Source organism: Mercenaria mercenaria, chromosome 18 (genome assembly GCF_021730395.1).
Source record: "Mercenaria mercenaria strain notata chromosome 18, MADL_Memer_1, whole genome shotgun sequence".
Classification (NCBI taxonomy): Eukaryota; Metazoa; Mollusca; class Bivalvia; order Venerida; family Veneridae; genus Mercenaria; species Mercenaria mercenaria.
This window is the reverse complement of record NC_069378.1, coordinates 61,412,409-61,434,506: the sequence shown is the minus strand read 5'-3', so window position 1 is coordinate 61,434,506 and position 22,098 is coordinate 61,412,409. Positions and strand designations below refer to the sequence as shown.

Below are 22,098 nucleotides of genomic sequence, written 5' to 3'. Positions count from 1 at the left end.
TAATGTTCCTTGTGTGGTCCTCTACCAAAACATTGTTCAAACGGTTCATATTGGTGTCACATAGCGACTGTCAGAGTTAAAAATAGAAAAAAAAACTTCAAACGACATCTCAACCGGTCCGATTTTGAAATAATTTCACACAAATGGTTCTTATGTCAACCTGTACCAAGATTGTTCAGATTATACCAATTCATCAAAAAACATGACTGCTGGAGGGCAGTGTCACTTTTCTCTATATGTGTAATATTATAGTGGAAACTTTAAATTTCTTGTATGGAACTGCTTGCCCGAATTTAGGTTAATTTTACACAAATGATCCTTGTGTGACCCTCTACTAAGAGTGTACAGATTATTTTGATTTGTCAAAAAAACATGGCCGCCAGAGGACGTGGTCACTTTTCCCTATATGTATATAGTGAAAACTTTAAAAAATCTTCTTGTGTGAAACTGCTTGCCCGATTTTAGAATAATTTTTCACAAATGGCCCTTGTGTGACCCTCTACCAAGATTGTTCACATTATTTTCATTCGTGAAAACTTTAAAAAAAATCTTGTATGAAACTGCTTGCCCGATTTTAGAATAATTTTTCACAAATGGCCCTTGTGTGACCCTCTACCAAGATTGTTCACATTATTTTGATTCGTCAAAAGACGTGGCTGCCAGAGAGCGTGGTCACTTTTCCCTATATATTTATAATGGAAAGTTAAAAAATCTTCATGTGTGAAACTGCTGGCCTGATTTTAGAATATTTTTTTTTTTTGGTTGGATTTAACGTCGCACCGACACATGATAGGTCATATCGCGACTTTCCAGCTTTAATGGTGGAGGAAGACCCCAGGTGCCCCTCCGTGCATTATTTCATCACGAGCGGGCACCTGGATAGAAACACCGACCTTCCGTAAGCCAGCTGGATGGCTTCCTCACATGAAGAATTCAACGCCCCGAGTGAGGCTCGAACCCACATCGATGAGGGGCAAGTGATTTGAGGTCACTAACGTTAAAACACTTCATTGGAAACTGACTGGCCTGATTTTAGAATAATGTTACACAAATGGTCCTTCTGTAACCCTGTACCAAGATTGTTCAAATCATTTTGATTCATTAAAAAAACATGGCAGCCAGAGGGCGTGGTCACTTTTCCCTATATGTAAATAGTGGAAACTTTAAAAATCTTCTTTTGTGAAACTGCTAGCCCGATTTTAGAATAATTTTACACAAGTGGTCCTTGTGTGACCCTCTACCAAGATTGTTCAAATTATTTTCATTTGTCAAAAAAACATGGCCGCCAGAGGGCGTGGTCACTTTTCCCTATAGCGCTTTAGGGTCAATGACCCCCTTGTTTGTTTTTAAAGCTTTAGCAAAGAAACTCAGGTGAGCGATATAGGATCATCATTGCTCTCTTGTTTTTATTGGATTTATCTTTTATAGGGGAGGTTATGAATGACTTTAATTTGATGTATTCTTTCTACTGTGTGGCTATAAACAGCAAGGGAACACAGGTAAGGCATTTAGATACATGTTTGAAGCCATTAGTTTAATTATTGAATGACAAAATCATTTACATGTAGGCAGGACAAAATCCCCTTTTTTATACATATGCAGGACAAATCTTTTCATTTGGACATAGGCAGGACAGAATCCCTTCTTTTGGAAATAGGCAGTATAAAATCCCTTCTTTTGGACATAGGCAGGAAAAGCCCCTTCAGTTGTTCATAGGCAGGACAAACACCCTTCATTTCAACATAGGCAGGACAAACACCCTTCATTTTGACATAGGCAAAACAAAATCACTTCTTTTGGCGTAGGCAGGACAAAATCGCTTCATTTGGACATAAGCATGACAAAATCTCTTCATTTGGACATTGGCAGGACAAAATCATCCCTTCATTTGGACATACGAATGACAAAATCCTTTCATTTTTATATAGGCAGGACAAAAATCCTTCATTTTGACATAGGCAAAACAAAATCCCCTCTTTTGGACTTAGACAGGAAAAAATCCTCATTCATTTGGACAGAAGCATGACAAAATTCCTTCATTTTGACATAGGCAAACAGAAAACAACCTTCTTTTGGGCATAGGCAGGACAAAATCTCTTCATATAGGCAGTCCATCTTCCATACTAGTACATCGTCTGTCCATCCGTCCAAATTTGTGTCCTGCACATCTCAAAAGGTATTTGGCCCAGAGTCATCACACCTCGCTGGATTGTTATTCAGCATGTGAAGTTGTGCATCAGATGTTTAAAAGAGATCTCTCACAGCCAGAGCAGAGTTACGGTCCTTGACTTAGTGAAAATATACATGAAATGGGCCTAAACGTTTGTGTTGTATGTATCGCAAAAAGTATTTGACCCAGGACTATGAAACACTACAGGTATATTATCCAGCATGTGAAGTTGTGCACCTGGAATAATTTTGTTAGGGATTTCATTAAAGTTATAATACTGGCCAGATAAGATTACGTAGCGAAAGTAATAGAAAGGTCATTTTTCTACAGCAACGCATAAGTCATCCGTTCACGAATACATTGGCTGGATAAATTTACTTGTAAATTGATAGATTCCACCGATGGAGACGGATATCAAAAATGTTACTTTCGGTTTCAGTGACACAACCGCCATCACTCGGATACATCCGTGACTACGATAAAGGAAGTGGCTAATCGTACGGTCCAGTATGAATAGTGGAATAAACCGCAGGTGGTTATTCGTACGGCAGTTTTGTATAACATTGTACTGAAGTCATTCAGCTGATATGTTTTCAACCGATTTCTTTAGTTTTCTTTAATTTTCAGTCGCACATAAACATGAAATGATTTCGAATATAGAAAAAGGCTAATTTTATGTCTGCATGCAGTATTGTTGTCATCGTATGACACATGTGCAATAAGTGTGAATAATAAAAATGTCATCTATAGAAGTTCACAATCATCGTTTGAATATGATGTAATATGCTTACTTTTTCTTTCATATTTCGGTTGGTAAGACTGGAACTAATTATTGACAATAATAAGTCCTCTCTCTCTCTCTCTCTCTCTCTCCCACACACACACACTGAATACTAGAGACGCTGCTAAATATCTGAGCGTCACACTAAGTAAATACATGTACCTCATTTGGTCAGAATATGTTGATAACATCACATCAAAAGCACAGAATTCACTTAGAATCATTAAAAGGGAAAGAAACAAAAACAAAAACAAAACAAAAACACAGGAAAGTAAAAGAAACAGCTTACAACACAATGTCCGCCCACAGCTTAAACACTCCTACTCTATAAAAATGAGACTAACATTTACATGTCTACACTTGGTACAGGCAGTGTTTCACAAGATTGGAGGACGGCTATCGTTGTCTCTGTATACATAAAGGGTCCACGAAGCAAAGCCAGCAATCACAAACCTATTCTCTTACTTGAAATTGCTTCCAACTGATGGGGCATGTTTTAGAATCAAATATAATTAATCATCTAGATAATAAAAAATGCTTAATTCCTTCCAACATGGCTTCCGCTCAAAGCACAGTTGTGAATCTCAATTATTGAATTTTAGTCAAGATTTTTTGATTACCTTGAAGCTAGTAAATAGATAGACCTAATAGTAATGGACTTTATCAAATCGTTTGACAAGGTCGATCACAATCGTCTGGTCTACAAGCTATTTCAATTAGGTATATATGGAAAAACATCCATGTGGATTAAATATTTCCTTTAAATACGAACACAAAAGGTCTTCAATGTGATATACCACATTTGGTATCAGGGGTACCGCAAGGGTATGTCCTTAGGCCTTGCCTTTTCTTAACATGTCAGTCACCTGCCAGGATCACTTACAAGCACCGTAAGACTCGTTTTGATGATACAGTAGTTTATCTCTATAAATATCATGCATGATTGTGAGACTCTCTAGCAGTACATCCATAAATTAGAGCTTTGGAAAAAGACCCGGTCAAAGGATTTGAATTCAGATAATGCGGAGTGATTAGGATATATAAAAAGAAATTTAAAAAAACAACATTGCTTTTCGCTATAAGCTACATATCCATGAATTTAAAACTATAAAAATGCTTAACATTTAGGCGAACCAGCAGTGTTAGATCACAAAAAAGACAAACAAGACCCTAAATTACATGAAAAGAAATGATCAAACAAATGATAAATGTACAAATTTAAGAAACTCCGTATAAAACATGAGCAATCATAATTGGAATATTGCTCAACTGTTTGGCATTCAACAATCTCTAACATATGGAATTGAAAGAGTACGAAAGGCTACCTCCAGATGTGTTCAAATCAAGTATGTCTGTAGATGAAGCATCACAGAAATGTTAACTGTATTGGCAAACGTTGGAAACAAGGAGAAATTTCACATCCTTACATCCCTGATTCTTTTATATAAAATCCGTCATTCTATTGTTGTTGTTTTTTGTAGATCACCAGTACCGGCTAGACTCTCAGGACCTTCATTTTTATATTCCCTCCTCGCACCCACCCATTATCACAAGAACGCAATTTTCCCCCAAGAACCATTAGATTCTGAAACAACCTATCACATCATGTTAAATCTAGTGCTACTCTTAATGAGTTCAGGAGTGGCCAAGATTATTGTTCAAACCTGAAATATATGTTTTATCATCTTTTAACCTGTAACTTGTAATATAATAGTGCTGATTTTAATATTGCACACTAATTTGTGTTTTCAATAAAGGCTTAATCTCAAAGTGTCGACCAGACAGTTGCCTATCTGTCACAGTAAGTCATTGACAATGGGGACTATCTAGTTCTGGCTATCATAACCTAACTGACACTGGTTTTATTTTCTGATGGTCGCATTCATTTAGTTATGGCGAAACCCCATTTGTTTAACTAATCAGTATCAAACCGCAACATCTCGCAAATCTCTCGTGAGAAACTCATGTCATGCAACAGTTCAGAGCACGTGGTTATTCTTGAAAATCAGTTTCAAAATTTTACCTATTTATGAATTTAATTTAATCACATAAAATCTATAAAACAACATACATTTTCTCAGAAATTGTCAATAAAGAACGATTCTCTACTGCCTATTGGTTTTTCAAAATGAAGAGTACCCTGATCAGGTGACAACTGCAATGACGGACAAAATATTGCAAACAGGGTACCAATTGGAAACTTGTGTTCAAATTATGTTGCATGGATTATTTCTGCCAGATCAAAAAGAAATGCGATTAGAAATATTGTATAGTAAAAGGTGAGTACATTGCGTTTGATAAAATTATAGCCTGAGAGACTTCTGGAACGATTCCTGGTTAGATGTCAGTACGGGATTCATTCTAGCTCAGAGATCCGTAACAGCATATTATATAAACATCTCTGAGCTGAACGTTTAGCTAGGGACTACTGTGCAGATGTAGACAAATTGATTGTGAAACGTACAGGACCGTAATACGAGCCACGCTAAATGATTGTTCGTACGGGACCGTACAAAGAGCCACGCTAATCTATTTTAAGAAACAAATCAACAATCTAGCACATCTTCGTTTGTTTACGGAATTCGGCGAAGCCTGGCGAGTGAATTAGTGACCAGCTGGTCATTAAATATTTCATGGTTTTATATCCAATCGTATCTCAACAATATTTGGTCATCCAAGTCTAACTAACGGGCGAATTTGTTCACTAGACTGTTTTCTACAAATCTACAAAGTTATTTGCTTTATTTTAACGGTGATTTTTAACAGTATTATAACTTTAAGCCTGACCAGAGTTATGTCAATCCATCTTGCTAAAGATATGCCTAAAAAGCATTAAAGCTTGTGTCACATGTATCTTAATAAAAGTTGTATAATATAGGGTTATGAAACATACATATAAGAATATCATTCAGCATGTGAAGTTGTGCACCTGGGGTTTTGTTTGGGATTTCTGTTGGTTAGACCAGAGTTAATGCCCTTTATTAAGTAAAAAATATGCATAAAGGGTATGCAAGTTTGTTTCACATGCATCTCAAAAAGTATTTGACTTAATCACTTGATGAGTCATAAAATATTAGGGGATTGTTTATTTAGCATGTGAAGTTGTTTGCTGTTTGGGATTTCACTAGAGCTAGACCAGAGTTAAGGCCCTTGACTTAAAATAAACATAAAGTACTTTAAAGTTTGTGTTGTATATATCTTAAAAGATCACCTAGAGTTACAAAACGATGCACAGTGACAGGAAATGGGGACACATGTGTCCTATAACCACACATTTTGTTCAACACTACTTTGGTTGACAATATTAAATTTTGCCAGAAGGTTCAAATTTTGCTGTTCCATTGAAAGCAATGTGACATTTATGCCCTGCTTTGAAGAAAAAGGGATATGAGCCGTGCCATGGGAAAACCAACATAGTGGCTTTGCGACCAGCATGGATCCAGACCAGCCTGCGCATCTGTTATTACTAAATGAATTTGATTCAAACTTAGAATAATTGTTCAACTTCATCACTCACATCATATGACACAAGGTGCATAAATCTGGCACAAAGTTTTCATGAAATTCACCCTTTTTACTTAGAATTTCAGGTTAAAGTTTTGATGCACTTTTACTCTATCTCTGTTATTACTGAATGGATTTGATTCATACTTGAAGTTTACTCTATCTCTGTTATTACTGAATGGATTTGATTCATACTTGAAGTAGTTGTTCGACATCATCCCCCACATCATATAACACAAGGTGCATAACTCACAGCAATATATATTTCATGAATTATGCTCCCTTTTACTTAGAATTTAAGGTTAATTTTAATGCATTTTCACTATATCTCAATTATCAGAAGTGCATTTGATACAAACTGGAAGTAGTTGTTCCACATCATCACCCTCTTCATATGACACAAGGTGCATAACTCCTGCGCCAATATGTTATGAATTATGCCCCTTTTAAACTCACCTGTCACATAGTGACAAGATAAGCTTTTGTGATCGCCCTTTGTCCGTCGTCCGTCTGTCTTCCGTTCACAATATCTTGTGAACACGATAGAGACAACAGGTTGCAATCAATTTTAATCAAACTTGCACACAACTTGTATTGGCATAATATCTCGATTTCTTTCTAACACTGGCCAGATCCCATCATGGGTTCTAGAGTTATTGCCCCTTAACTAGTTTTGGCCTGTGAACACGATAGAGACCACATTTTGCAACCAACTTTAATCAAACTTGCAGACAACTTGTATAGGCATAATATCTCGGATCAGTTCGAAAACTGGCCAGATCCCATCATGGGTTCCAGACTTATGGCCCCTTAAAGGGCCATAATTTGCTATTTTTGGCTTGTGAACACGATAGAGACCACATTTTGCGATCAACGTTAATCAAACTTGCACACGACTTGTATTGGCATAATATCTCGGTTCCTTTTAAAAACTGGCCAGATCCCATCATGGGTTTTAGAGTTATGGCACCTTAATCAGGCTGGTAACATTGCCCGATCGGGCTTAAGGCATAAAAAGTAATATTTCATGAAAACTAATGATGCTATTTTTTTCAAACTTGGTCCATTTATTAAGCATAACAAATTATACAAATTAGAATAAAAATAACTTGGTTGCCTTCACTTTTGGTAGAATTATTTCCCCTTTTCAGATTTTTATGACGCATAATCTTTGAAGTCCAAATAATATGTTCTAATGCTAAGTTTAAAACAAAAAAAAAGGGTTCAATGGCTTTCTAATACCCTAAATTATTGCGCTAATACATGAATTTTTACATTTTACTCTGCTTTCACTTACATCATAGAGAAATGTTAATAGTTTAAAAAAATGCTCATACATCTGCACTAGAAACGAAGTATTAATCCTAATATTATAGAAAAAGGGTATTGGCGCACAAGTTTGGAGCAATAGAAAGCCATTGAACCTTTTCTGTTTTAAACATTGCATTAAAAACATAACTATTTTGGACTTCAAAAATTATGCATCATAAAATCTGAAAATGGGAAGTATTCTAACAAAACTGAAGGCAACAAAAGTTACTTCTATCTGATATGCATCATATGTTATGCTTAATAAATGAACCAAGTTTGGAAGAAATATCTTTATTATTTTTCAAGAAATATCACTTTTTATGTCGTAAGCCCGATCGGGCAATGTTACCAGCCTGTTAATGGGTCTGAATTTGCTATTTTTGGTTTGTGAACACGATAGAGACCACATTTTGCAATCAACTTTAATCAAACTTGCACATAACTTGTATTGGCATAATAATGGCCTTTTGAAAACTGGCCAGATCCTGTCATGGGTTCCAGAGTTATGGCCCAATAAAGGTCCAAAATTTGCTATTTTGGCTTTTGCAGCCATGTAGAGAGTCGAGACTTCATTTCTGGTTTGATTTGATACAAACTTGCAGAATATCTTCAACAATAAATCTTGGACTCCATGATGAATCCGTCAAATCCAATCATAGATTACATAGCTACAGCCCCTTAGTGACACCTAAAAGAGCCAAAATGTGCTGATATTTACCTTGTGAACATGATAGAAGTGACATTTTATATTTGAATTTAACCACACTTACACACAACTTAAGTCACAATCAGATCTCGGTTCCTTTCAAAAACCGGCTAGATTCCATCATGGGTTCTAGAGTTACTGTCTCTGAAAGGGGCAAAATTTTCTATTTTGGCCTTTTCAGCCATATAGAGGTTTCATTTATGCTTTGGTTTGACACAAACATGCACAGAATGATTATCTTGATGAGCTCTAGCCCTGGATCGAAACTAGGTCATGTCGGGTCAAAAACTAGGACATCAGGTCAGATCAAAGGAAAAGCTTGTAAACAGCCTAGAGGTCCTATTTATGACCCTATATTCATGCAACTTGGTCAGAATGTTTATCTTTATGGTTCCTAGGCCAAGTTTTGGGTCATATGTGGTCAGAAGCTAGGTCACCCAGTCAAATCGAAGGAAAAACGCGTTAACACTCTGGTTCATTTCATGTGCATGAAACTTGGTCAGAATGTTTGTCTGTATGAAATATCTTATGAATTTTTAATTGGGCCATGTGGGGTCAAAAACTAGGTCATCGGGTCAAATCAAAGAATAAGCTTGTTTACACCCTAGGGGGCACATTTTTGTTTTTATCTTCATAAATTTTGGTCAGAGGGTTTGTATTCATGAAGTCTTGGACAAATTCGTATCTGGGTCATGTGGGGTAAAAAATTAGGTCATTAGGTCAAATAAAAGAAAATGCTTGTTTAATCTCAAAATGTCACGTTTTTTGGTCCAATCTTGGTCTCCATGTAATCACTAGGTAAAACATGTTTACACTGTTATGGTGTGTTACTCAGTTGAGCGACCTAGGGTCATCTTGGCCCTCTTGTTTGCTTAGAATTATGTCTCCCACCACACAGTGGTGTGGGAGACATATTGATTTACTCCAGTCTGTCTGTCTGTGTGTCTGCCTGTCTGTCTGTCACAAAGCTTGTCCGCACTCTAAGTCGAACATTCCTAATCCGATTTTCACCAAACTTAAACATAATGTGTTTGACCATGAGACCTCAGATAGGTTCGATAACTATCTAAATCGGTCTAGGCGTATTGGAGTGATGGCCTTTGAATTACCAAAAACCGGCCGCTCTTGTCCGCACTCTAAATCGAACATTTGTCATCCGATCTTCACCAAACTTTTGAACAAAATGTGTTTGACCATGAGACCTCGGCCAGGTTTGATAACTCGCCAAATCGGTTTAGGCATTTTGGAGTTACGGCCCTTGAATTACCGTAAAATCGGCCTTTTCACTCTTGTCCGCACTCCAAGTCAAACGTTTCCCATCCGATCTTCACCAAACTTGAATAGAATGTGTTTGGCCATAAGACCTCAGCCAAGTTCGTTAACTCGATAAATCTGCCCAGGCACTTTTGAATTATGGCCCTTGAATTACTGATTGGATCCACTCGTCTAAACCATCTAGAGAAACTAGATATTTTTCATAGGGGCAGTTCTGGGACACATGCGCTTTTCTCTAAAGCATCTGTAGTTAAAGTTATGTAGTGTTTTGATACACTTTATATTTACCTCTCTTATTACTTGATATTTTTGACACAGACTCAAGCTATTGTGCAATATCTTCACCCACCATTAGAGTCATTAAACTCTCCAGTGACAGCTCCAGTGTCATCAGATATGCCCAGTTTCACTATCCAGCATCGAAATAGTCGAGCGCGCTGTCTCCTGTGACAGCTGTTGTTTATGAATTATTCCCCCTTTTTGCTTAAGTTTTGATGCACTTTCATTCTATCTCTGTTATTACTGAATTTATTTTATTCAAACTTAAAAAAATTGTTCAACATCATCCCTCACATCATATGATACAAGGTGCATAACTAGAATTTAAGGTTAATTTTGATGCATTTTTACTAAATCTCAGTTATTACACAATGGATTTGATTCAAACTTGAAGCAGTTGTGCCACATCATCACCCACATCATATGACACAAGGTGTATAACTCTTGCACCAATATTTTCGGAACTATGCCCCCTTTTGCTTAGAATTATACTTATATAGTGTTTTGATACACTTTATCTTTACCTCTCTTATTACTTAATATTTTTGACAAAGACTGAAGCTATTGTGCAATATCTTCATCCGCCATTGGAGTCATTAAACACTCCAGCGACAGCTCCAGTTTCCTCAGATGTGCCCAGTTTCATTATCCAGCATCGAAATAGTCGAGTGCGCTGCCTCTTGTGACAGCTCTTGTTACTTTTCTCATTAGAACTGTTAATGCATCACTTTAATTGTTTTGACAAATTTAATTACTTTTTTTCATCAAACAGAAATAAATTTGGGCAGCAAATCTGACAATGAGTTTTTCATTATTATTTGATTCTTGTATAATGGTAACGATATAATTCTAGAATTTTAAGATAATTCTGTTTTTCTGTTATAGATTGTTTCAAGTTTGTCTGATTTTCCGCTCGTTGTTGACTTAGTCGACCCAGGAAACATTCCTGCAGTAGAATATGAAAAAATGGATAGAATGATGAGTGTAGCTAGATGCTGCGAAATAAGCCCAAATGATAAATTTGCAGCAATGGGTTCGAGCAATGGAGCTGTTCATGTGATCACCATGAAAGGAAACTGTGTTTTTCGACTTCAACAAAAGTCAGCAGCTGTCGCACTGGTTTTTTCACCAGATAATACAACTGTTTTGTCGGCTGGTTACCGATCCATGTATGTCTGGTCCTTGAAGGATGGTTCCTGCAAGTATGTGCTTAGAAATAATCATAACCTCGTTCTTTTAGACTGGTATACAATGACCTTGACCTCATTCCAAAAGGTCGATTTGCCACTGCATTTGTATATTTAGGAAACTTTCCTGTTCGGACCTTTAACATATTTCATGAAGATGTTATAGATTATATTCTGTATGAATAGCATGCTGTAGGCCTTCAAACTTAACCGTTTATAAAATCTATCTATATTTGCTTGACCGTTCAGCATCAACCTTGACATTCATATTCACTTAGTGTTTATTGGAAAATTTTTGCGTAGGCCTTATCTAGCAATTTCATGGTTAGCAACCTCATCTATGGTGTTTTATGACATTGTGTAGAAAAAATATTCATTGATATTATTGTGTTCACGATTTGCGTTATTATTTTGAAATATTAGGAAAAATACCAACGCGATTGTTACCAAAATTACAGTACCTTGAGTTAAAGGCTGTTGCACGCGCCTGTTAGTTACGATTTTAAATTCTGACCATGCATCGTTAAGCAACGTGAATTTAGGCCATTATGAAAAGCACTGGTTTGGCTGTTATGAGATTTTAATAAAAAAAAAAGAGTTAAAATTATCAGTTTATAGCTGAATCATTTAAACATCTTTTAAGATGGTATCACGTTTTCAATTTCTTCTAAATGACAGAAAAACAGAATATTCAGTACTTTCCAAAAATCGTTATGTAATAATTGAAATTATTTTAGAATTAAAATAATTTAATTTATTTTTTCTCAAATTGTCGCCTGTTAAATTACCGTCTGCTAGTATGGGAAAATGTCGCCTGCTATTGCTAGATAACGAGTCGTCGATATTGCTACGCTTGGCTGATCTGAACTGGTTCCTATTGATACTAGTACCCATTCGATATAATATAAATACCAATTATCTCGTGCAGTTCTCGCACATTTGGCTAGCTACACCGTCGGTAATGTCAGAACTATTTACACGTTTGAATTATTATCACAATGCTCGAAGGCGGGAACTGATACTTCGGAGGAATCCTCTCAACAGAAATATTCAGCAGTATGATCCTTAAGACAATGTTGACAGAGAAACTAGATGCAGTCATGGGCGGTCGATCAACTCCCAAATTGTCAATAACATACCTTTATCTAATTTAATTCAATAATTATCATATGTATGTTTAACTATCGTTATCAGTATCAGTGCATATCCTTGATAATAAAAGAGTATTGTATTAGATATTTGGTTTTTATTTTGAGTAATAAAATAATTCAACCAAATAGTTTCCTTTTCTCATAAGAAAGGAACGATTCTTTATCTTAATAATGAGGTTTCCACTACCGTCCATGAACAGGCTCAATCAACCCGAGCCTGCAACATTTTCGTTTTTGTCGTGTTGAGCGACCTGTGAAGTTTTCACTTTTCAATATTTTGGTACCTTTATTCGCTACTGGATGCACATACCATTAAACATGGTTTAAAACCCTGTAAAATATCCATTAAAATAGGAAAAACCGTTAATTAACCCCATTAATTATTGCATCACTTTATTTAACAGGTTTCACAATATTAATGGGTTGCATGTTAAAATACCATTAAAACACCCATTTTAGCTCGACTATTTGAAGAATAAGTAGAGCTATCCTACTCACCACGGCGTCGGTGTCGGCGTCGGCGTCACACCCTGGTTAAGTTTTTCGTACCAGTCCACATTTTGACAAAGTATTTTGAGATAAAGCTTTGAAACTTTCAACACTTGTTTACCATCACCATGGCCAGTTATAGGCAAGAGTGCATAACTCTGTCAAGCATTTTGACTAAATTATGGCCCCTTTTGACTTAGAAATCTTGGTTAAGTTTTTCGTACCAGTTCATATTTTGACAAAGTCTTTTGAGATAAAGCTTTGAAACTTTCAACACTTGTTTACCATCACCATGTCCAGTTGTAGGCAAGAGTACATTACTCCATCAAGCATTTTGGTTGAAGTATTGCCCCTTTTTGACTTAGAAATCTTGGTTAAGTTTTTCGTACCATTCTACATTTTGACAAAGTCTTTTGAGATAAAGCTTTGAAACTTTCAACACTTGTTTACCACCACCATGTCCAGTTGAAGGCAAGGGTACATTACTTCATCAAACATTTTGGCTGAATTATGGCCCCTTCTGACTTAGAAATCTTGGTTAAGTTTTTCGTATCAGTTTATATTTTGTGTAAAGTGTTCGACATATGGCTTTGAAACTTTTATATCTTGTTCAGTATTATAGTCTCTATCAATAGGCAAGAGTACATAACTCTGTCATCTTTTCTGGCTGCATTATGGCCCTTTTTAATCGTGGAAATTGGTTCTGTTTTCGTATATGTCCATGTTTTGTGAAGACTATTTGACATATGGCTTTTAAACTTTAAACACTTGTTTATCATTATGATATCAATCTGTAGGCAAGGGTACATAACTCTGACAACTATTTTGGCTGAATTATGGCCCTTTGTGGACATATAACTTAAGATATTTGCCACCATAGTCACACATTGCCATTTAGTGCAAGACTAATCGAAATCCACAAATACAGGAACATTTTTGTTTAATCCATTTTTTTTCTTTTTTCTGAAAATCTGTGGAAATATTTTGACCCCATTCTTCAATCAATTCTTCTAATAGTCGAGTGCGCTGTCATCCGACAGCTCTTGTTTACCATGAATCATGCCGTTGAAAATTTAGTTTGGTAGATAAAAAAGTTAATGGCTTTGAAAAAATAGTGAAATTCTGTATATTTTGAATTTAACAGGATTATTCATGACCCTTAGATTTGATTTAGTGCCCATTAAATGTCCAGGTTCTGTACGATTTCATTTAAGAGTAAACTTAATGGCCCTTAACAGCAATTTGATGCCCATTAAATCCTACATTCTGTAAAATGTGATTCGTATACTTTCAGAAGCACAAAAACTATTATTTTGTTTGTTTTTGGCTTGCACTCGTCCCATTGAATGCTTAAATTCCAGTTCCATATTGTTCTAAAATGGACTTTAATCACAATAAATTCATACTACGCACACATCGTCTATAACATATCATGATGTTATATTTAGTTGCATTAAAGTTATTTCCCCTTGATGCAGTTACGCCATTTTTTCAAATGTTTGCCAAATTGTGTTCCTACAAAAAATCGGATTTATTTCAATGAAAGTCGGATGAAAACATATTCATTTATTTGGTAAGATCAACCTACATTATTTTGGTAAGGGTAAATACGTATTGATGCATGCCACTTTTTCTGGTTTTTTGTTTTGTTTTTCCTGTCCAAATAATCAGCATTTATATAAGAAAGTGGGTGGGGTAAGGAATATACATTATAATATGTGTTCAGACCAGTTTAGATTTCCAAATTTTCCTTGAGTAGAAACTAAGGATTATAGAGAAGCGAACAGTACAAATAATTTTGAAGATTTACAGTCTGATTTAAATTCATTTGGGGCATGGGCAGATCAATGGCTTCTTCGTTTCAATGACTCAAAGAGTGTGGTACGCTTGATTAGGGGGAGCTACTTGTGATGCATTCCCTCAAACATTTGCTCTTAGTTGTTCAAGTGCATGCACCTAAGCACAAAGTACTGAAGGAGAGCTAAATTGTGATCGCCCATTGAGCGCTGACATTATCATCAACCGTTGCTTCTTGAATACACCTGACGGCTAATGTCTGCACCAATAAAAACATGATCGGAATGTTTGTCAATATAAAAATGTTCAATAGTTAAAACTACTCACATGGCCACTTGATCTATTAAACCGGTACCTGTAAACCCTTCTCAGTACAACACAATACAAAATAATATCCATTTACATGTATTTTCTCATTTCATATGACCATATGACAGAATGAGGATACAATATGACAAATGTTTGTACGAGGCTGTTATTCTTCTAGCGTTTTACAAAACAGTACATATGTATAGATACTATTACGTGTGTAGTAATACGTAGTTTAAATAAATCCGGCAAATATCAATATGAAGTTGATTATCTTAAGATGTCTAATTCTGATGGCAAATTTTCATGGCCCTTAATTTGATATGCCATTAAAATATAACGAACTCATTAAAATTGAATCATACATATTAAATGAGACCATTGATCAATTTTAATAATTAATGGCCATTAACAGAGTATTAAAAATATTAATGGCCCAATTAGTATTAACTTATTAATGTGGAATTAAGGGGTACTTTTTAATGACACATTAATTTCATGCCAATTAAAATTTTCAAGGAGTTTTAAGCAGCCATTTAACTTATTTTAATGGTTTATTTTAAGCAGCTTTTCATAGCCATCAAAGCCATTTTAACAAGGTATATTTTACCAGGGTTTTAATATACTTATTTCATGGCTTTTTAATATATGGCATTAAAACTATGGTCATGAAAATCTCATTAAATAGTAAGAAGTAATGGGTGAATTTTAATGATGACCTGTTAAAACTCTGTTAAAAACGTTTGAAAAAATTAAGGCCAATTTCATGGCCCTTTTAATGGCATGTGCATATATTACAGACAATAAACTAAAACAATAGAAATTCTTACGTGACTTCAGTGAGCTCAACCAAGCAATTTCCAGCACAGATATTTATAGGAATGTTAAGTAAGTTACACACTACAGTGTCCTACCAAAATACTTACAAAGAAAAATGCATATGAAGAATGGAGAGATAAAAATAATTTTGACAGATCAGGAAAACTAATGACAAATTTTGACAGGTGTATGATGACGCATGACGTAATTAAAAGTTTGCTGTTATTTCTATCTTCCAGTTTGATTCTCTTAAAATGGCTCTTCTATATTGTAGCTTACAAATCATAAATTAAAAAACTAAAAGAATATATTGTTACCTTAATTACTGTCGTTTTGTCTATCCAAATCACGTAAGAATTCCTATTGTTTCAGTCATTTGTCACTAATAAGAGCAACTCACAGCGTTGAAGTCATACAAAACACACCACTTATTTTCACATAGATATTGAGGATTTATCTAATGAGCACTTGTATTGGAAACACAATTTTAATACCAACTGTGTATTGCAATAATGCTAAAATATCTCAGCCGTGACGTGTCCTTAAAGACACTTTGACATAAAATTAGTTTTTCATGTGTCATTTCTTACACAACTGTAACTGTTAACTTGTAGTGCACATTGTATATGTTGTACTTTTATACTAAATTTCAGAGAAGTATGCAAAGTAAACAGAGTCTTTCTTCTTTTCAGGTTCAAGCTGACGAGGCACATGGATTTCGTTAACAGCATAAAGTTTGATGTGTCAGGAAAATTTATCCTAACTGTTTCCAGGGATAAACAACTAGTGTTATGGGACTTTGAGAGAGTCGTGTCGATTGCAACATTCCCGACAAATTGCCAGATTAATGCCGTAGATATGTCCCCGAAAATCGGAACAGTCGCATATGTCCCAGAGGGTATTTCAAACGTCGCCATTTTAAAACCGAACCAATCACTGCGCAATGTAATGGCAGGAAATACAAAAGCAGTGACCTTGACCCCACAGGCACAAGCAGTTGTTTTGGCTTTTAGCGGTCAAAATGTCAAGCAAGAGTCTAACAGTCGGTCTTGTTCTCTCATGTAAACTTAAAAGACCACGTCTCCAGGTTCATAATATTTTTTTTTGCAAAATATAAAAATTGCTTTCAATAGTTGTAATAGTACATTTTAGAAAAGGTAACGATTCAGTGAGTTCAAGGCATTAATCTGAAACAGAAGGGTTGTAAAATATGTAGAAAAGTACCCAAAAAGAGTTATGCAATGTATAATTTATTATATAAATAGGAGTGTGATGTAAAGTACTGGATAGAAGTTTGTTTCATACTAAAAAATTATCAACCTGAATAGTGTTGATAATGATGTCTGATATTTAAGAGATGTTACTTCCTGTTTTTGAGTATTTTGAAATTTTTATGTTCACCTGGAGGTATTCCTTTTGAATACAGTTGAACCTGTGATAAAGACGACCTCAGAAAAAGGTCGCGCCTATAAAACCACATAAAAGCCACTATATTTTTTCTTTCTGTTTAACCATTAACAGTGTAACATTACCTGTACTGGAGAGACCACCTGTCAAGAAAGTCTGTTCCATTCCTCAAGGGCGGTCTTTACATACAGGTTTGACTGTATAGCTACCGATATAAAACAGCAAAGTTTGGGAGACAATATTATTATGTTTGCAGCTGATATGTTAACACACACGTATATACATTTTTACATAACTGATTTTATATATGCTTTACATTTTTACATTGATGTTTTTAGATATGTTTTACATTATTCATAGTGTTCTATACATTATTACATAGATGTTTTTTGTTACGCTTTACTTTTTTACATCAATGTTTATGCTTTACAGTTGGCGTTTGCAGTATGACTTCTTGGCAATATATGACTATTTTGTGTCAATTCGCCGTAACAATCACTGGAAACGTAACACCAAAATCTCACTTTCTTGCTACTTGAGAAAAGACAGATATCTGTAGAATACCTTACTTTTCCTATGGAAAATGAGTTAAATGTGCATATTATGACATCATTACGTGTATCAGCTATTTAAATTTACAGTATCTTTGAAAATGTTACTAATTGTAGGCAAGAAAGTCAGGTGTTTTCCAACCCGCAGAACAGTGTGGATAAATAAATCAAAGCCTTGAGACGTCTGGTAGTTGCGGGTTTAGGTAGATTTACTTTCTGTTTAGTGTGAAAATCGAAACAGAAAGAAGAATAAAATCATCTTTTTTAATAGCACACTCCTGTATGTAAGGATCTGTGACGTCATCTATAAGGTCTGCTATCTAAATATAGCACAGGACTGAATTTGCGGACAAACAATCAGTGCATTCATTGTACAATAGCATAAGTAAACCATAGATTTATTTCGTTATTTTTGTTCAGGTCTCTGGCCTGTTCATCGCAAACAAATGTTTTTTCTTCACTTTTAATTTCAATAAACTAGCCGAGAAACTCTTAATTTTATATCCATGTTATAAATAACATACCGCTTTTTCATCAATATAATTATATGTATGAATGGATGATGTTACTATATTTTTCTGTTCATTTTGTGACACATCCAGTATTAAAAAGAATATTTAGAAAAAATAGAATCACTCGGAAAAAAATGTATTGATACCAAATGGAAAGCGTTAATTAAAACAAAAATGTATTCACAGAACAATAAAAAAATCGACATTGTTCTTTTTAGTTACCGTCGTATATTAACATTATATTTTTGTAAAAAAAATACATTCTTCCGTAAATGTTTATGAATTAGATACATTGTACTTGTGAATGTAAAAAGAAATCTTACGATCGCATGATTTAGATTTATTGAAATTTCGAAATGGGATGAACAACATATAAATTATAAAGTAAACTGTCACACATATTATTATTTTCGGCCACATATTCATTTCTTCGTTGAAACAATTAACACCTCTGTGATATACATATATTTTGTGTTTAATTACAAATGACCCTTTAATGTGACATATAGATATTTGACTTTTGGTAGTAATATTTAGATGTTATCTGATAAAACATGTTGCTAATCTAATGCAACACCATTCTTAGCTAGGCTATTCATAGAATAGAAGAGCTATTGGACTCGCCCATGCGTCCGCGTCCGCGTCCCGATTTGGTTAAGGTTTTGTATGTAAGCTGGTATCGCAGTAACCACTTGTGGGAATGGATTGAAACTTCACACATTTATTCACTGTGATAAACTGACTTACATTGCAAAAGTTCCATAACTTTGTTATGTTTTTTTACAAAATTATGTCCCGTTTTTGACTTAGAAACTTTTGGTTGAGGTTTTGTATGTAAGCTGGTATCTCAGTACTCACTAATGGGAATGGATTGAAACTTTACACACTTATTCACTGTGATAAACTGACTTTCATTGCGCAGGTTCCATAACTCTGTTTTGCTTTTTTTTTTTTACAAAATTATGTCCCGTTTTTGACATAGAAACTTTTGGTTAAGGTTTTGTATGTAAGCTGGTATCTCAGTTCTCACTAAAGGGAATAGACTGAAACTTTACACACTTATTCACTGTGATAAACTGACTTACATTGAACAGTTCCATAACCCTATTTTGCTTTTTTACAGAATTATTCCCCTTTTTCGACTTAGAAATTTTTGGTTAAGGTTTTGTATGTAAGCTGGTATTTCAGTACTCACAAATGGGAATCGGTTGAAACTTCACACACTTGTTCACTGTCATGATCTGACATGCACAAAGCAGGTCCCATAACTCTATTCCTTTTAGTTTTCAAAATTATGCCCCTTTTTCGACTTAGCAGTTTTTGGTTAAGTTTTTGTATGTAAGCTGGTATCTGGGTATCCACTAATGGGAAAGGATTGAAACTTCAAACACTTGTTCACTGTCATGATATGACATGCAGTGTAAAGGATCAATAACTCTATTCGCATTTTACAAAATTATGCACCTTTTTCAACTTAGAAATGTTTGGTTAAATTCTTATATGTTAGTTGGTATCTCGGTACCCACTAATGAAAATGGATTGAAACTTCACACACCTGTCCACTGTCATGAGCTGATAAGCTCTATGTAGGTTCCATAACACCGTTTTGCTTTTTAGCTCACCAGAAGCAAAGGTTTATGGTGAGCTTTTGTGACCGGTCAATGTCCGTCGTGCGGTGTCAGTCGTCCGTCGTATGTCCATCAACATTTTCTAAAAAAATCTTCTTGAAAACCACTGGGCAGAAGTACACCGAACTTCACAGGAATGACCCTTGAATGTCCCTTTTCTAAATTGTTAAAAGAATTTCATTCCATGCAGAACTCTGTACAAATCTTCTTGTCCAAAACTCTAAGGCATAGAGCCTTGATATTTGGCAAGTGACATCATCTAATAGTCCTCAATAAAGATGATTCAAATTGTGCCCCTGGGATAAAAAGAGGCCCCGCCCCGGGGCTCCCAAGTTTTACATAGACTTATATAGGAAAAAAAGTTTAAACGTCTTCTTGTCTGAAACTACAAGACCTAGGCCTTTGATATTTTGTATGTAGCTTTGCCTTGTGGTCCTCTATTAAGATTGTTCAAATTATGCCCGGCCCCACTCCGGGGATCCCAAGTTTTATATAGACTTATATAGGAGAAAACTTTAATAATCTTGTCTGAAACTAAAAGGCCTAGGATTTTGATGATATTTGGTATGTAGCATTGCCAAGTGGACCTCTAACAGAATTGTTCAAATTATGCTCCTGGGATAAAAAGAGGCCCCGCCCTGGGGCTCACTTGTTATACGAGTTATGTAGGAAAAGAATTAATAAAAAATTTCAGATCATATTTCCTAGAGTGTTTAATCATATTTACCTGATGTACCCAAGTGATTACGGGTCACCTTACTCTGACCTTGACCTACTGACCTACTTTCTTGTTTTTTAAGATACAGCCTTGACATTTGGATGACATGTACAGTTTTGCATACCGATCTTTTTGTGACCATGAATTTGACCTACTGATCTTCTTTCTAATATTTTAGCATCAGTTTGCCATTTGAAACATGTGACTCCTATTACTCAGGTGAGCGATTCAGGGTCATCATGACCCTCCTGTTTACTATATTATGCCCATTTTTCGACTTTTGTATTCATTCAGTTGACAAGGCTGTTGAATAGTCGAGCTTTGCTGTCCTCCGACAGCTCTTGTTTTTCTACCAAATCATGCATAAATATATATTTTTGATAAGGAAATGTTTGACGGACACCGACCACAGCTGACATCTCAACCACCTCATTGGGGATCATCATCAAGTTTGCGTCTTGTGTTGTGTGAATTACTTGTTTAAATGAAATGCGTGTAGGTATTGTAATTATGATTATGTCTCCCCCAGGAGACATATTGTTTTTGCCCTGTCCGTCCGTCCGTCCGTACGTCACACTTCATTTCCGAGCAATAACTGGAGAACCATTTGACCTAGAACCTTCAAACTTTATAGGGTTGTAGGGCTGCTGGAGTAGACGACCCCTATTGTTTTTGGGGTCACTCCATCAAAGGTCAAGGTCACAGGGGCCTGAACATTGAAAACCATTTCCGATCAATAACTAGAGAACCACTTGACCCAGAATGTTGAAACTTCATAGGATGATTGGTCATGAAGAGTAGATGACCCCTATTGATTTTGGGGTCACTCCGTCAAAGGTCAAGGTCACAGGGGCCTGAACATTGAAAACCATTTCCGATCAATAACTAGAGAACCACTTGACCCAGAGTGTTGAAACTTCATAGGATGATTGGTCATGAAGAGTAGATGACCCCTATTGATTTTGGGGTCACTCCGTCAAAGATCAAGGTCACAGGGGCCTGAACATTGAAAACCATTTCCGATCAATAACTAGAGAACCACTTGACCCAGAATGTTGAAACTTCATAGGATGATTGGTCATGAAGAGTTGATGACCCCTATTGATTTTGGGGTCACTCCGTCAAAGGTCAAGGTCACAGGGGCCTGAACATTGAAAACCATTTCCGATCAATAACTAGAGAACCACTTGACCCAGAATGTTGAAACTTCATAGGATGATTGGTCATGAAGAGTAGATGACCCCTATTGATTTTGGGGTCACTCCGTCAAAGGTCAAGGTCACAGTGGCCTGAACATTGAAAACCATTTCCGATCAATAACTGGAGAACCACTTCACCAAGAATGTTGAAACTTCATAGGAAGATTGTACATGCAAAGTTGATGACCCTTTTCGATTTTGGGGTCACTCCATTAAAGGTCAAGGTCACAGGGGCCTGAACATTGAAAACCATTTCCGGTCAGTAACTTGAGAACCACTTGACCTAGAATGTTGAAACTTAATAA

General features: G+C 35.7%; 1 protein-coding gene across 2 annotated transcripts in view; it reads left to right on the top strand.

Annotated features, from left to right (window-relative positions):
* Positions 1–17,671, top strand: part of LOC123538788 (NACHT domain- and WD repeat-containing protein 1-like) — a 69,158-nt gene extending 51,487 nt beyond the window's left edge. Inside the window, exons 20-22 of one of the 2 annotated variants that reach the window (XM_045323166.2) lie at positions 1,429–1,499; positions 10,912–11,228; positions 16,471–17,671. In XM_045323166.2, coding sequence (XP_045179101.2) covers positions 1,429–1,499; positions 10,912–11,228; positions 16,471–16,843 — 761 coding nt within the window. In that variant the 3' untranslated portion in view covers positions 16,844–17,671. Of the gene's footprint in view, positions 1–1,428; positions 1,500–2,609; positions 3,995–10,911; positions 11,229–16,470 lie in introns of those variants that run through there. The other variant, XM_053530369.1, reaches the window with a different exon arrangement.
* Positions 17,672–22,098: the final 4,427 nt, after the last annotated feature.